Source organism: Pygoscelis adeliae, unplaced genomic scaffold (assembly GCF_000699105.1).
Source record: "Pygoscelis adeliae isolate BGI_AS28 unplaced genomic scaffold, ASM69910v1 Scaffold101, whole genome shotgun sequence".
NCBI lineage: Eukaryota > Metazoa > Chordata > Aves > Sphenisciformes > Spheniscidae > Pygoscelis > Pygoscelis adeliae.
The window spans coordinates 7,945,072-7,960,836 of NW_008824238.1; the positions used below are offsets into that span (position 1 = coordinate 7,945,072).

A 15,765-nucleotide genomic window follows, 5' to 3' on the forward strand; every position below is an offset into this window, starting at 1 on the left:
AAGTAATAAGGAATGTTTTTCTTGTTCTGGAGACAAACTGTCCCTCTGCCCCATGAAAACACAGTGCAAAATTTTAATCTCTAGGTAGTAGAAAAACTGGATCTGAAAATTATTTTCACCAAAGGTTTGTGGCAACTGGCTAGATTTTAATAGTGACTTTGGGAAACTTGGCATGTAAACTGTGCCTGAGCGTCATGTGCTACAAGCTTTTTTTATATTAACTGTATATAACTGCAATAATATCAGAACAGAATCCCAAACATGAAACACAGTACTGAGAGAGGAAAACATACACAAGCTCACAATATAAAAAGAAACAAAAAAGGAAAAAACCTACAAGGGGCAAATATACATCATACAAGGAAAATGACGTTTGCAATGTGTGCTCTTATGCATGCATGTGTAAATAAAAACAAACTGCCTTTCTTGACAATTTCTGCACGCTTCTTTGAAAATGAATTAGTGCATGAAAGGAGAAGCCGAAGAAAACTGTCATTTACCTGCAGAACACAGATGTGATAGAGAAAGCATACTTACTGTATCAGATTTCTCTCTTGTGTACTAAAGCTCATCAACCCACATTCTCCCAGTTCCTTCTATAGCCTTTCACTTATCAATGAACAGTACCATAAAAAGTTTATATAAAATAGACACAAGCAACATGCACTGTTTTAAAAGATAAAGGTTTGCTAATTCCTGTCTGGAACAAAGGAGGCTGATATTTGTACAGAGGACTTCCATGCTATCCTCCTCTCCTAAAACAGGAAAACTTCTCTTACTCAACACCAGAAAGGAAGAGCTTTAGCAAAGAGCACACGGGAAGCACGGAGCTCTTCTCCTGTCTCCTTCAACTCAGGAACCCTGGAGGAGTTGTTTTTTTTTTTCTTTCTACCTTATAAGCGAATTAATTGCTCACCACAGATGAGCTACCATTAAACAACTCATAGGCAGAGGACATATCTTGCATATATCTGTGATAAGATCACAGTTTCTCTGCCTCTGCAGCATCGCTTAAGGAAAAAAAAAACATTGTCCCTGTCCATGGCAGGGGGGTTGGATTAGATGATCTTTAAAGGTCCCTTCCAACCCAAACCATCCTGTGATTCTATGATCACAAAACTCATTCTGCTGGTTGAAAAGCTCCTAAAACCTGCTGGGGCAGCTGGAAATAGAAACACCTAGTAGGCTTCCCTGGCTGGATGAGGCATGCAGTGAGAACCAGGCAACAGCTACCACTGCTGCAATTCTGGCCAAGGTTAAAATAAAACAAAGCAAAAAACCCGCCACTGAACTATGGAACGTATAGGACAAAACTAGATTCTCCAGTGGAAACCTCAAGGTATCACTATGATCCAGCTCCAATGCCTGTGCACAAGGAGCAGATCTGACTAAAGGTCACAGCTGAGCCACGACTCAGGCTGGAATTATGGAGTGTGGTAACCAAATTTCAATTGCAATAAAATATGAAAATAAACACTGAAAAGAATGCATCCTTGCATCCCAACTCTCAAATGACAGGATCACCTGAATCCTCCAGTCATGAAAATATCGATTCACATAACATACATGAACAAAAATCCCCCTCCCCGCTTTTTATGGTGTTATCCATGAGTGAAGTTATTCATATCGTTACATACTTGCAGGGCAGGGGTGCAGAACTGCAGATTTGAATAGCCCTTTATTCTTCAATAATCTGGAATAACTGAGCCGATAAAAAAATCTAGCCACCTTTAATTCTAGTAGATTTTGCTTCCCACAGCTTTGCAGTTTTGAAAAGCATCTTCTCCCAAATTTAAGATTTGAATTAATCCCCTCAGAAAGCACAGCAAAGCTAATCTAGTTCTGTTATTCCATTAAGCCTGTTGCACGATCCAGAATGTACTCTGTGTCAAAGGAAGCTGGAGACCATTGGAAGGAAAAGAGTTTTGCAGAGAAAATTACTCATAAATCACTTTGAGCGGCCACAGCACATAAAAGCTATCTCAGCAGCAACAGACCAACCATTTCTTTGTTAGCAAAGCTAAAAAACAAAGCATCACCCTGCCATCCATTGAATATTATCAGACTGAAAGCCTATACTGTTTTTTCCTGCCATGCCACAGGAAAATCTGCTTCATTCAGAGTCTGTGCAGCACTCCCATTCTCTTTGGACTGTTATTCCAGCAAATTCAGCTGCATTAAATGAAAACAGAAACTAAATATAGAACAGTACACACATTAATGGAGTACATGGAAAATAATCAACTCGGGGTACAAAATGAGGCAACATGGACACTAGAATGGGATATACAATTATAGGAATTACTCCATTAATTCAGTCAATTATTCATTAACCTAAAGAACAAACAAAAATCAACTATACACAACATTAATTTTAAATATAAAAATATCCTGTTACAAATGAAACTATTCCCCCCCCCAATCTGATAACACTCCCAGATGTTTCTCAAGTGCTTTATTTTCATTGCTTTTCATAAAAACGGTCTTCAGTATTTTACAGAACATGACAAACTGTGGACAGCACATAAATTTCCAAAGCACTTCACTTAATTACTAAATGCTTGTTAAGGTCCTTAATCATATTTTATGGGAAAAGTTAATGGCAATCTTGGCATGGTTCCCAATTTGGACAATATTTTCTAATCCATTTGAAATGAACAAGAATGAAATCATAGTTCTTTGTCTGCAAATGTGATGCTGGTTTTGCTTCCAAAAGCCTTATAACTTCTCTAAGCTGCAGCAGAAAAGCCTTTCTTTAAAAAAAGGTAGAAAATCCAATAGGCATTAAAACTACAGGGGATTATTGCTGTGTTCCACTTCTGTAAGATACCCCCTATGTAACAATGTCAAAAAATGGGACAAGCATCTCAGGGAAAACTTACACTGGAATGAGGTAATAAACATCTTAGGGTTCAAAAAGAAAAATCTATCACAAGATGGATGCTTTCCCAAGATGTTTTCCCAGAACTTGAGTACAAAGGAGATGCAGAAGTATGGATGTTTTCTTAGTGAAGCATTTTACAGGGTACCCTCCAAAATTGACCTGGAAATGTAAAATCCTGAAAATTTGAAATATTGAAAATTGAACCCTAAGGAGGGTCCAAACCTGTAGAGATATGCATTCCTGAGTAACTTTGTACACACAAATAATTCAAGCAAAGCCAAGTTTCTAGTCTCACTCTCAGTTTGTTGTTCCAGGAAGCCCATAGGGTTATCCTAGATGTTGATCATCTTTTCTTTGAAATACAAGGATAGTGCAGAAGTGACTGGAGTGGGGGAGAGGGGGGAGGGCAGGTAATTGGGTTATGGCATTAAATAAAGGCAAGTTGGGGGTTCTGCTCTAGAAAGGTTTTGCTTTGATGTTATAGCAGAGGAGAATTTAGTCTTTTACATTTTCTTCATCACTGTGGCATACATATAAATAAATTCATACTGTCTTCAACAGAAGGATGGAAATATATTTTAATTCTACTTGATTTTCAATCCCTTGGTCACAAGATATTCAAGATCATGTAGATAAGCACGGTCCACAACATGGCAAAGGATGCATCAGTACAGAGGTGCCAAGTCAGGAAGTGCTAGAATTAGTGTCCCTAATTCTTTTCTTCAGCTCAAACTACAAAGCATGTATTGATGACATAGGTAAATAATATCGCTGTGTATTTTCATATATATGCACAAGTGCTTTTGTATTTCTTTAATAACATTTCTGTGTTCTGCCATCTGGTTGTTTACTATATAGGTGAGCATGTCTATAGCGCATATTATATATATGTATACACACACATTTGGAAATACATTTTTATATCTATATATAATATAGATCTAAATTCAGTTGTTTCTGTAGTACGAAGTATCCATTGCAGAAAACTATTTGCTGTCACAGCAAACAAAACTACAAGTGTTTTACATGTTCTTTCCACTAAATGGTCTCAATAAATGATAAATTACCAAGTATAACTACATTCTCAGCCCATACTAAGACCCGGTGATTTTAAATGATGTGTCCTAACATCCCTGTCAGTGATACAATCCTATGTACAGTGTCAATAGTAGTTAGAGAAAGGTTTAATTATAACGAGAAAACCTTCATGACAGTATCACGATTTTAAATTCTCAGAGCATACATAGTAATATTCTGACCTTTCACAACTATTGCACAAACTGAAGTGCAGAACAGAAAATTTTAACACCATGTGGCTCTGAACTTACCATAGGTAACTCATATTTCATGTGTAAGCAACTCAGTAAGACCTTCCTTTGTACTCAGCACTGGTGAGGCCGCACCTCAAATACTGTGTTCAGTTTGGGGCCCCTCACTACAAGAAAGACATTGAGGTGCTGGAGTGTGTCCAGAGAAGGGCAACGAAGCTGGTGAAGGGTCTAGAGCACAAGTCTTATGAGGAGCAGCTGAGGGAACTGGGGTTGTTCAGCCTGGAGAAAAGGAGGCTCAGGGGAGACCTTATCGCCCTCTACAACTACCTGAAAGGAGGTTGTAGCCAGGTGGGTGTCGGTCTCTTCTCCCAAGTTACAAGCAATAGGACAAGAGGAAACAGCCTCAAGTTGCGCCAGGGGAGGTTTAGATTGGACGTGAGGAAAAATTTCTTTACCGGAAGGATTGTCAAGCATTGGAAGAGGCTGCCCAGGGAAGTGGTTGAGTCACCATCCCTGGAGGTATTTAAAAGACGTGTAGATGTGGCTCTTAGGGACATCGTTTAGTGGTGGACTTGGCAGCGTTAGGTTAATGGTTGGACTTGATGATCTTAAGGGCCTTTTCCAACCAAAATCATTCTATGATTCTGTGATTCCTGGCTTACACCAGGCACAAAGTGGCAAACCAGCTTTCCTCAGTCACTACTGTAAGCGTAAGCAAACAAAACTGTGGGAAACAGTGCAGTCTATGGGGAGGAGGATGTGACTGTAAGGTGAGACAAGCAAGAAAAAGAGGAGAATAATTAGATTTAGTTATGCACAGAAATACCTACAAGAGAGGTATTAAGAAGGGGAGAGGTGTTAAGAAAATTTCAAGAAATGAAACTTAAGGGCTTTCTTGGCAACTGTCTGCTTTAGTGGAGTAGACTGGGAGCATAGCTGGGACACAGACTTTCAACCCTGGAAAACTGAATTCCTAAGAAACAGGACTCTTAAACAGAGGGGATGAGTCTTCATAGCGCTCCTCATTTTCTTGCAAGCCTGCAGCACCTGGCTAAACTACTGGTCTCCCACCAATTTAAGCTCTCCAGTCTGTGAAGAGGGCATGTTGAGAAATTGGTGTTAGGATGAGTACAAGTATCTGAGGTGCAAACTGAGGAGGACGCTTGCAAAGGAACAGCCCTACTATCCCAGCAGGCACATCACAGCCCTACTCTTAAACCTTTATAAACACACAAGCAGGGGATCACAGAAACGTGAGCAAAGAAATGTGAAGACAGAAAGTCATGGATGACAAAAAATGGAAAAAAATACCGTCTGCTCTATGTAACACTGCCCACTTCTCACATGCTACATTTTAACCCCTATTTTTTCAGGAATCTAGTCTCCAGCATCTCTACCTACTTCCAAGATCACTTGAAACTATCCCATTTGTGATGCGAAAGGGAAGTTCTTGGGCCACAGACCAGTTACAGCTGCCTTCCTGCTTCTCCCATCATTATCCAAACAGCCAAATCCACACTGAACCCATTAGTACTAACTAATTGCTTCCACATTTGCCTTTCAGACAGTAGATGTCTCCTTTTTGGCTCCTGATATTCCAGACATGGAATACACTGTTAAAAAAGACAACATGCCAAATAGTCATTGGGTGGTCAGGGTTTCTACTACAGCTACGAGCTGTACAAGCTGCAGGCTTGGGCTGGATTCCTATCAGTGACCAGGAGTGAAAGAAAATGCTCCACCTCTGATCACTGTGGATACATGTTCTCTGCATTTGCAGAGGATAAAGAAAGCAGAATAAACCAGATGCCCACCTCAGTGAGCAAAGACTCAGTATATATAATCTATCAAGACACATAATTTTCAATTTCAGAACACTACCTATAATAAATACTGATCATACTTTGTCAAAAGTCTAAAGAAACAATGAATTTACACTCACAGAAAGAGCACAGCCCTGGAAGAGAAAAAAAACCAAAGCTAAATTCAAGCCAGCTGGCAATATAATTTAGACCAGCTAGACAAATTTAATTTACTTTGTCCAGGATCTCTCTATTCTCTCTCTGGTCTTGCTTCACTTAGATGCAATGAATCTTAATTTCTGTTCTACCTAAAATGCTTCTCATTAAGTTAATCAGGAGGCAAATTTAGCTATTATTTCCTTGTTATGTCCTTCACAGTGAATGCTTAATTTTCAATCTCTCTTTCATAAAGACTTTGCATTTAGAGAGGGAGTTCAGCCGCAAGTATCTAGTTCATTTGGAACCACATCTTAAAAATTTAAGAGGCATTAGACTTCCAATTTTTATAGTCATATAAACTACATGATATATTTGTGTATGTAGCATTGCAGTCCAGTTTTACTGTTGCTTTTTTAAACGCAAAGCAATGTATCAAATATCTAGCACTGAAAATAGGAAAACAGTTTTTCACCTGCTTTATAAATATCCCACTGCACCGAAAAGAAAATATTTTCACAGAATCACTCTCTGAAACCTGTAACCCTCCTCAGGTTACTCTTTTCTGAAACTGATGGCAATGACAAAAACTGTTAATGTTGCTCATTAACATGTCGCTCACTGAAGTGGACAGACATGAGGGAAAGGAGAGGAAGACTAAAACCACAGGACAACAGCGGCACAAGAACAAACAGCATAAGCTTCTTAACCACATGAGCAATTTGGTTTGGAAAAGCTTTCCACTGGAAACAGAGGGGGAAGGAATCTGCCAGTTTTAAGGTGGAATTTAATGCATTTATTACAGGAATTGCTATATGATCTGATAACACAGGTATTGTCTTGAGGACCCATCAGTTTGTTCTAGAGACAGACAAGCTCTTTCTTTCATAGTAATTAACTATCTCTAAGTGGGTATGTCTTTTATATCATTGTATCTCATTTATACCAAAGCAACTATTAGAGAATTGTAGTTCAGCCTGAAGCCATGAGTGCCATCACATCTATTTTCTGCCTTGACTAAATTATACAGGATACAGAAAACATCAGCCTGCCAAGAAGCCTGCAGCTTGAGAGGCTGCTGTGCACGTATACGTGCGTGTATAAATAAAAAAAGATGTTATATTCCTCAGACAGATTTTGTTCCATGCTTGCATAAATTCTAGGGGCAGAAATAGTTTCCTTTTCTTGTCTTTTTAAAAACTAAAAGAAACAAGAAAACCCAACAACATGAAAACCTCATGGATTATAACATCCCTGAATAAAGAATTAAATTAAATTTGCCATCATTCTGTGGAGGGCTACTTATGCCATAAAATGAATACAGGAGGCTTCAGACAGAGAAACTGTTTGAAGTTACACTGTAAATGAAACACTTTAAAATGACAAATATTACATTCAGCATAATCAGATGTTCAATGTAATGAGGGTAGTTAGCTAAATCATTTGTCATTAGATTCACTGATTATAATTGCTTCCTTAGCATAACAGACTTGCATTTACCTCCTAAAACGATATCCAAGAAAGCAGCAACACAGGGGAAAAAACCACAAAAAATGGCCTTTTCCCTTTACTGCTTGCTTAATTTTTCTTCTATTACAGCTGTACAACAGGCTACAAAAGTAGTTGCCAATAACCCTGGACACAGCTGACTTCAAAGAATAGTTCCAAATCACACAGAATGGTAGGCAGGAAGGAAGGAACATTTTTTCCAGACCTTCTTTGTCTATTGATGCACAGGCAAGTTAATCACTACACAGTGGTAATTAGCACCCACACCAGTGGCGGGGATGGATAGCAATCCTCAGCTGTCTTTCCCACAGCGTGATCCTATCTTTGGAGTGAAAAACTGGGTCATCATATAGTCAGGGGTGTCACAAGAAAGTGCCATGCTGGGGATAAAAGAAAAGTTATGGGCAAGTAGAGCTCTCCTAACCTCACCTTCATCTATTATTTTACTTATTTCCCTCTGAATATTCCAATCCAACCCACCATTACATCAGGAACCAAATTTTAAAGGTGTTTAGATGTCTAAATGCAAGCATAGGTGCTGAAGAGGCATTAAAAATGCTTATGAATCTAAAAGCCAGGGATTTCACTAATGTCTCATCAGCTAAAAATTATCTGCACAGACACTTCTGGAATCCAAACAGGTATACTGATGTGCAGTTTTAGGCACCTATATCCCACCATAGTTTGCTCTTGCAGTCAACAATGTGCAGCGAAGCATACTGCAGAGACCCAGAAGCTGGAAGCATACTTAGAATCATAGAATCATAGAATCATTAAGGTTGGAAGAGACCTCTAAGATCATCGAGTCCAACCGAAAATACTTGGTACAGCCACAGCCCTGCACCCCACTGAACGGCCTGTGCCCTGAACATCCTCTCTGCCTTTGAGACACATCCCTTGTGCACACAGACACGTCCAGGAAAAAACAAAGAGCAGATGCACCTGGATTTCTCTGATTAAGACGCTAACCAGGAGCACCTGTAGAAAACGGCATTTTAATAGAAGGTCATAGGAGGGACTCAATTTTTTCCCAGAAAGAGAATTCACAGATGAAAAAAAAGACTAATCGGATAAAATTTCAAATACAGAGAAAGGAAGACTGGAAGAGCAAGCTTCCTTACTACTGTAGACTGAAAGTCCCATCCCGGGACATCAAGTCCAAACCTCTGACAACTTGGACAAACATTACAGAAGTTGTCATTCCTACACTCATCAAGGTCTATTTTAAAAAATGGCTTCCTTCTTGCAGGAAGCTAATCCAAAATCTGATTTCTCTGAGGACAAAAAACTGTTCTCATATCCAGCTAAATGTTTTATCTTAAAGACACTATTCAGTCCAAGGATTGGCTGAGTTATGGCCATTCAGCTAACCTGTCTGCCAGGGTCTGTCCCAGCTTCCAACAGGTCTGCATTGCAACCAATCTTTTGGTCGCAGTAATGACCGTAAGATTTATTTCTATGCAACGTAAGTAATAATAACTACCATGCTGAATCTCACTCTGCAGGAGAGAGACCTTTACCAAATAGGAAAATCATATTCAAAGGACAGAATGTATTTTAACCAAATAATTCTTAAAGCAGTAATGTTTCAAAAATTACAATTAAAGTTTACCCTCATGCTTTTACAATTACACGACTGAAGATTTGCAAGAGAATACTTAAACTAACCAAGCAGTCCAAGTAAATATAGTGCACTTGTGAGTTTTCATTATTCCTATCAGCATTTGTAGTAGTTATGGATTCAAACACCATTGTGCCCTGCACTGTTGAAGCAAAACGGTCTCTGGTATCTGTAAAAGCAAAAGGACTGATTCAGGATGGAAAAAGCCTATTCGAATGGCAAGAAGTACCAAAGGGGGAAAATGGGGAAAAGTGGGAGGAGGCAGAAGAATACAGAATGGGCTCACTTAACATCAGCTTCTGTACAGGTCAGATACACAGGTTCTTTCTGGTCTTCTAAATTAGAAGACAACTGCTGAGCTATCGAACACATAGCAATAAAGATCTTTAAAATCTCTGCTGACCTAATTACTTTCACTTGGTTGTACTGCATGTTTCTCATTAGCAAACAATTTGATGAGGTTAAATTTACATTGCTGGCAACTACTAGCACCAGCTCAACTTGCAAACAGAATTTGAGCATAACTTTCTTTTCTTTATCAGTGTCAGAGAAACAGAACTGGTGAACTATAAAAATAAGTGCAAACTGGCTGACTGTGAAAAAGAAATCCTGCATGATTAAGAATAATTGTGGGCCAGATGCTGAAGATTTCCCAGCAGTTTCAGAAATTTCCTAAACTAGGTATTGGTTGTTTTTTTAAAAAAATAACATCTTTATTCCGATAAAGGACTTCCTACATATTGCTGGGGTAAGGGATGTTGCCTCAGGAATTGTAGAAAAACTCAACTTTAGCTGGCCTTAGAATAAAAGTTCCCTTATATTATTAATTAGATTCAAATAGCTAGGGTTAAGTCTATTACAGAAGACAGAGGGACATTCCCTCCATTCCACATAAGCATGAAATTCTAAAACTGATTTTCAACCGTCTTTCATGCATTCTCATAAAAATGATAATCTTATCATTACTATTTCATAGTTGAGGTAATATTTGCAAAAGCCCCAAAGCAAGAACCATGAAAGACAGAAGCTCTTATGATGCTCAAATCAGTGTCAAGAAGGACAATTTTGCACCTAGATTTATTGTATCACTCCTGATACTGTGGAAAAGCTGGTCACAGTTCCATAGTTATGAATGAATTTTGCAATAAAAGCAAGGGTTCAGCTTCTTGACTTTATATGATGGATAAAGGTTATCCTTCCGGAAATCCACTCAAAATTTACTAATATATCTTTTGATTCATTCAAATAAATAATTTGTAAATGAATTATTTTAAGGCACACATCATATCAGATTTGTCACCCAAAAGACACCACATTCCTCAAAAATGTTCTATGTACTCAAACTTTAACAAGACTTCACCACAAGAGCTTAAGAGGTAGCTGAGCAAAGGTACTACTCATTTTTAATTTTACTGTCCGGCTTAGGTACATCCCAAGTTAGGCCAACATCTCTGTTTGTAAGTGGGACCATACACAACAAAGTGGTCTCATCTGTTTCACATTATTAGAGCATTACTATCTAAATGCGTCAGGAATAAGAGAAGCTGCACTTGTATCAAGAGTTCTCATCAACAGACGGCTCGGCTGCAGTGTCACTGCCAACCAGTGGTTTCATTCTGACTAGTCCCCATCCTCTTCTCCCACTACTTTTTCCTTTGCTGTTTCTCCCATTTGCTTTCCACTGCTGTAGCGATGAAGAGATTATAAGATGGTCATTTCACAAGCAAGCAATGCATTCCTTTTCTATGGAGAAAGAATGGTTTATGGATTGTGTCTTGAATGACTTATTTTATTACTGATTAGGTGGTTCTGCACAGAGGATTTCTTCCACGTGAAAAGTTTAAGATAGTATTATTGTACTTGAGTATGTTTCCAGGGAATATTCAATTTCACTTTTCTGTTCTTCTTTAGAGCAATTATCCAAAGGTTAATATCTTTTGCTGCTGTAGTTACTTTATTAGATTCTCCTGGCCAAACACCTACACAGGCTAGCAAATGGCAGAACAAGAATAAAGCATCTGCTTTTCTGTTTTTCCTCTTCACATTAGGTCAGTGAATTCCTAAAGCTGTTAGTGCCTCATTTAAGAAATGGGTTGAGTTCAGCAGAAAGCAAACAAAAAAACCCCAATTACTGAATGTTTTCATCAGACGTTAGATGGCTGGAAAAAAACCCAAAATTTTCCAATTCTTGTGACTGGACAGAGCTACCCATAGTAATTTTTGTTGAATCCTAACTTTTTCATAGCAACTTCTTGCAAAACTAGGCCTTGGAGGTTAGCAACTGATCAGAGCTGTGACTCACAACACCGTAAGAGGAATGTACCTCATTAGAGCCACAGCATGAATGGAAGCCCTAACACACAAGGTAAGCAAGGTCAAGGAACACTAGAGCATAAAGTCAGGAAGAATTTCTTTTAAGGATTTTCATGGGGGCTAAATTGGGCCTATCCATAGGAAAAACAGCTCAAAAAGTCTTGCCTTGTTCAACTGATAGAAATCTCCTTCCAACACTAGCTGACTTCATCTAGGCCAAGTACTGGCATGACGAAAGCTTTCTGTAAAACTGATTTATAACATAAGCCTTGTCAAATAAATACTCAGGAGGAACTTTTTTTTCCAAATAGGAAGCACTCATACAAGACAGTGGAAAACAGACTAAATAAATACTATGTTTGTTATTAACACAGAAGTGCACTGACACAGATGTCACAAGAAACTGAAATATACAGTACTCACTGAATACAACTGGCTTTAAAATCACTTTTGCTATAGTACTCCTTAGATTAAAACAGAATCTAGAAAGTCCACTGCTTTGATAACACATTAGAGAAATACTTTTGCAAGATCCATGAAGAAAACCCTCCAAAGACAGGAGTGGGCCAACAGGTGAAGGAGTTGGAAAAAGAGACCCTCATTTATCCTTTTGCCCCTTCTCCACTGTCCTTAACCTCTTTTTTTAACTCCTGTTCTCTGCTGCTTTTAAAAGCTGCCTAACAGTTCTAGTGATATGACAGTGTTTCCATCTGATTCAAGAATTTTAAAAGTGAATAGATGTGATTTTACTGCAGTCCTTTGCACTCTTTTTCTTCAACTCGTGCAAATAAGCGTACTCAAACAGGTTTTTTTCACAGATACAGTGAGATGCAAGAGTGGTCTATGTACACATCTTCATTATTTTACTTCATAACTAATAGATTATTTTGTACACCAGAAATTCTGTCTTTATGTGCAACTTCTTAATGAAATACTTACTGAAATACATGGCTGCATAATCTTTACATGTACTGGCAAGTATGCACTCCGTAACCCATACCCGAAGCTGATGCAAGTATCCAAATATGTTTATATTCCCATTGGTATGGTGGGGGGTGGGGAGGAAGATGCTCAGCTTTGAGGAAAACAACACTATTTTTTAAGTCCTGTTCTGTAGAAATTTGGTAAATATTGTCTGCAAAATCAGATCATAGAGTTTAGCAATTCTGATACTCCATTTGTGATCAAGTAGACATTTCCTTTTCTATACACATTAGCACAACAACCTGGAGGCAATTGCAGCTATTGCTTTCATGGGAAAACAATTTTTTTAAAAGTAACTTAACAGTGCAGAAGTCAAAAAAGTCAGAACCATGAATCTTGGATCTTATTCAATCATGCACCAAAAAACAACGACCATACAAAGCACTTCAGTTTAAAGATGTGTCACAGAAACTGAGTTGAAAAGCAGAACTTGGTAAACTAATCTCAGGAATGTTGGTTTATTACCCACCGTAGTTTCTGGTTATACTGCTTGACTTTTTCTAGTGAGGCTGCATTAATCTGAGCTTGAAATTCTTCTACTGAGACACTGTCTCTGTAATAATATCCTTCCATGCTCTCCAATGCTGTGAAAAGAGAAAGGAGAATGGAGAAGAGAAAAATCAGTGTTAAATATTTAGTATTTGCCTTCTTTGTAGCTTTGTTCACACTCTAGTGAATCACTTTTTAACCTTGAGGCTGTGATCCCACTGTGGATTGCTGAGCTGTTTCCGTACATCATAAAATTCATACAGATCTCTCTTTAAGATTTCATTTACAAGAAAAATTATATTTTTTGTCGTGTGGAAAATATAAAGGAGAGCACTAGTGTGAGTTCCGTTGCTCTAATTATAGTACTCCTGCCCTGTGAATGTAAATGTGGTTTTTAGTTCTGATATATCCTGGAAGAAAACAGTAGAATGAGCTGGGGTAGAGGAAAGAAAGGATTAATGTACCGCTACTTTCACAGAGGGGGACCTAACAACTTCTTACAAAGCCCGATTTTGGGAGATGTGGAGCACTTGAACCTCTAGTTATTCCCACTGATAATGTGAATGCCTTCTTCTGGATCAAATAAAGCAAACTTCTCTGGATCTCTGAAAATGCCCTATAAGCTCCTTTTCAGGGATCAGGTGAGTTTCTAAAGTCAAATACTTGACTATAACCACCTTTGTTGTATTCACTTCACCAAAGCAAGGATGAACATTGCTACAAGAACTCAGGAACTAAACAAAGACTTCCATTAAAGGAAGGATCGTATGTCCTTCTCATACGACAGAAATTAAAAGGTGGAAAAAATGAACACACTACCATTCCATTTTGGGATGCTCTTCCTAGCAATAGTTTTCAAAAAAAGAAAGAAAAAAAAAGAACATTCCCCCAGCCTCTTTAATTTAGATACTCAGGGAAGTTTAACCTTTTCTTTAGCCAAGTCAAATCAAGTGTTTGAAAGGTTCTCAGGAAAATTTGGACTGGAAAAATCAAGATCTTCACATTAAGAGGTTAAATTTATTAAAACATAAAACACAGGCTCTTGGTGAAACAGTTTTTTTGGGGAGAAGCATTAAAGATTTTACAATTAGGAATATTGCCACTTTAATGATCCATACACATTCTAAGAATTCATCACCCTATCAGAAAATGCAAGCAATAAGCAGAGTTCTGCATGATGGAAACATGCTGCCATCTTACAGCTTCAGCTGCACACAGAATATTAATTCTGCTTGTACTGCTTAATATGACCAGTTAATAAATAATTCATTCATTGTGAAAGAACATGCAAATTGCATTCCCCTTCTGTGCTTTCAGAGTTTGTAATTCTACTTCTGTGAGACAAATATTAAATTTCAACAGTCAGACTTGCTTCTTAACTTCCTTGGTGCTAAGTCACACCAGAAAGCCCACACAAAAATATCCGCTGAACTCCATTTATAATAGCATGTTAGTGCAAACAGAGTTCGTTTTATCCAACTAGATTACCCAACCTGGAAACTCAGTCATCTGTCGAGACTGGCTGAGCACACAGTTCTACCTCTACAGGCACTGCGGGGGCCACGCTCATGGGTGCTGGCAGGGAATCCCACAGTGCATGCTTTGGCTCTCACCTTTTCAAAGAGTTTAACATTTTTCTACCTAATATATTAGGAAGCTCTTTGGTAAGGAAGCTTTCCTTACAAACATGTCTTCTATGGTATTCTTGAATCCAAATTAGGATATTATGGTCTGAATGCATAGACAACTGAATGGGAAAAGAACCTGGAAGGATGGGTAGGCTTAAAGGGTAGTAGCTAATGGGACATGGTCTATCTAGGGGCCCATTACAAGCACAATGCCACAGGGATCTATGTTGTTCAACGTCTTTATCACTGACCTGGAGGAGGTAAGTCAAGTTTGCAGCTAATACCAAATTGGGAGAAGCAGTGGATATACTGAAGTGCAGGGCCACCTGGACAGGGACCTAGTCAGGCTGGAAGAATGGGCCAGCAGGTACCTTGTGAAACCGAACGACAAATGTCAAGTCCTGCACCTGCAAAGGTAGAGCCTAAAGAGCAGCTCTGCTGAGAAGGACCTCGGGGTCATGTTAGACAGCAAGCTGAACATGAGCCTCCAGTGTTCTCTGGCAACCAAGAAGGCCAAGAGCATCCTAAACTATTAACATAAGCATGGCTAGTAGACTGAAAGAAGTGCTTGTCCTCACTTTACTCAACAGTCATTAGATAGCATCTTGAATACTGTGTCTAGTTTTGGGCCCCACAGTACATGAAAGTTGTTGATCAACTGGAAAATGTTGAGTAGAAGGCCACAAAGATGGTCATGGGGTAGAGCACACACTCTGTGAGGAGAGCCTGTACAAGTGGTGGCTTTAGGGGGGACCTACTAGCCAGGTGCCATTAGCTACCAGGAGGTCAACGAGAAGACAGAGCCAGGCTCTTCACAATGGTGTATGCTGGCAGAACAAGATGCAATGGACATAAATTGAAACAAGAGATGCTTCAACTCGACAGAAAGAAAACACTTTTTCACCATTAGGGCAGTCAAGTAGAGAAATAGGTTACCCAAGAGGTTGTGCAGTTTCTGTCCTTGGGTGTTTTCAAGATCCTACCTGATAAAAACCCCTACATAATTAAGAGACTAAGTAGCAATTTTAAATAAATTTAATTTTAATTTTAAATAAAGTGCATTTTAATTAAGCTTAGTTATTGCTGAGATCTCAATTCTAACATAGGA

At 38.7% G+C, this 15,765-nt stretch overlaps 1 protein-coding gene across 1 annotated transcript in view; it reads right to left on the reverse strand.

The window, feature by feature from the left end:
- The window catches only part of PREX2 (phosphatidylinositol-3,4,5-trisphosphate-dependent Rac exchange factor 2), a 187,005-nt gene that overhangs the window by 26,060 nt on the left and 145,180 nt on the right, over window positions 1–15,765 (reverse strand). Inside the window, 1 exon segment of the mRNA XM_009335042.1 lies at window positions 13,010–13,124. Coding sequence (XP_009333317.1) covers window positions 13,010–13,124 — 115 coding nt within the window.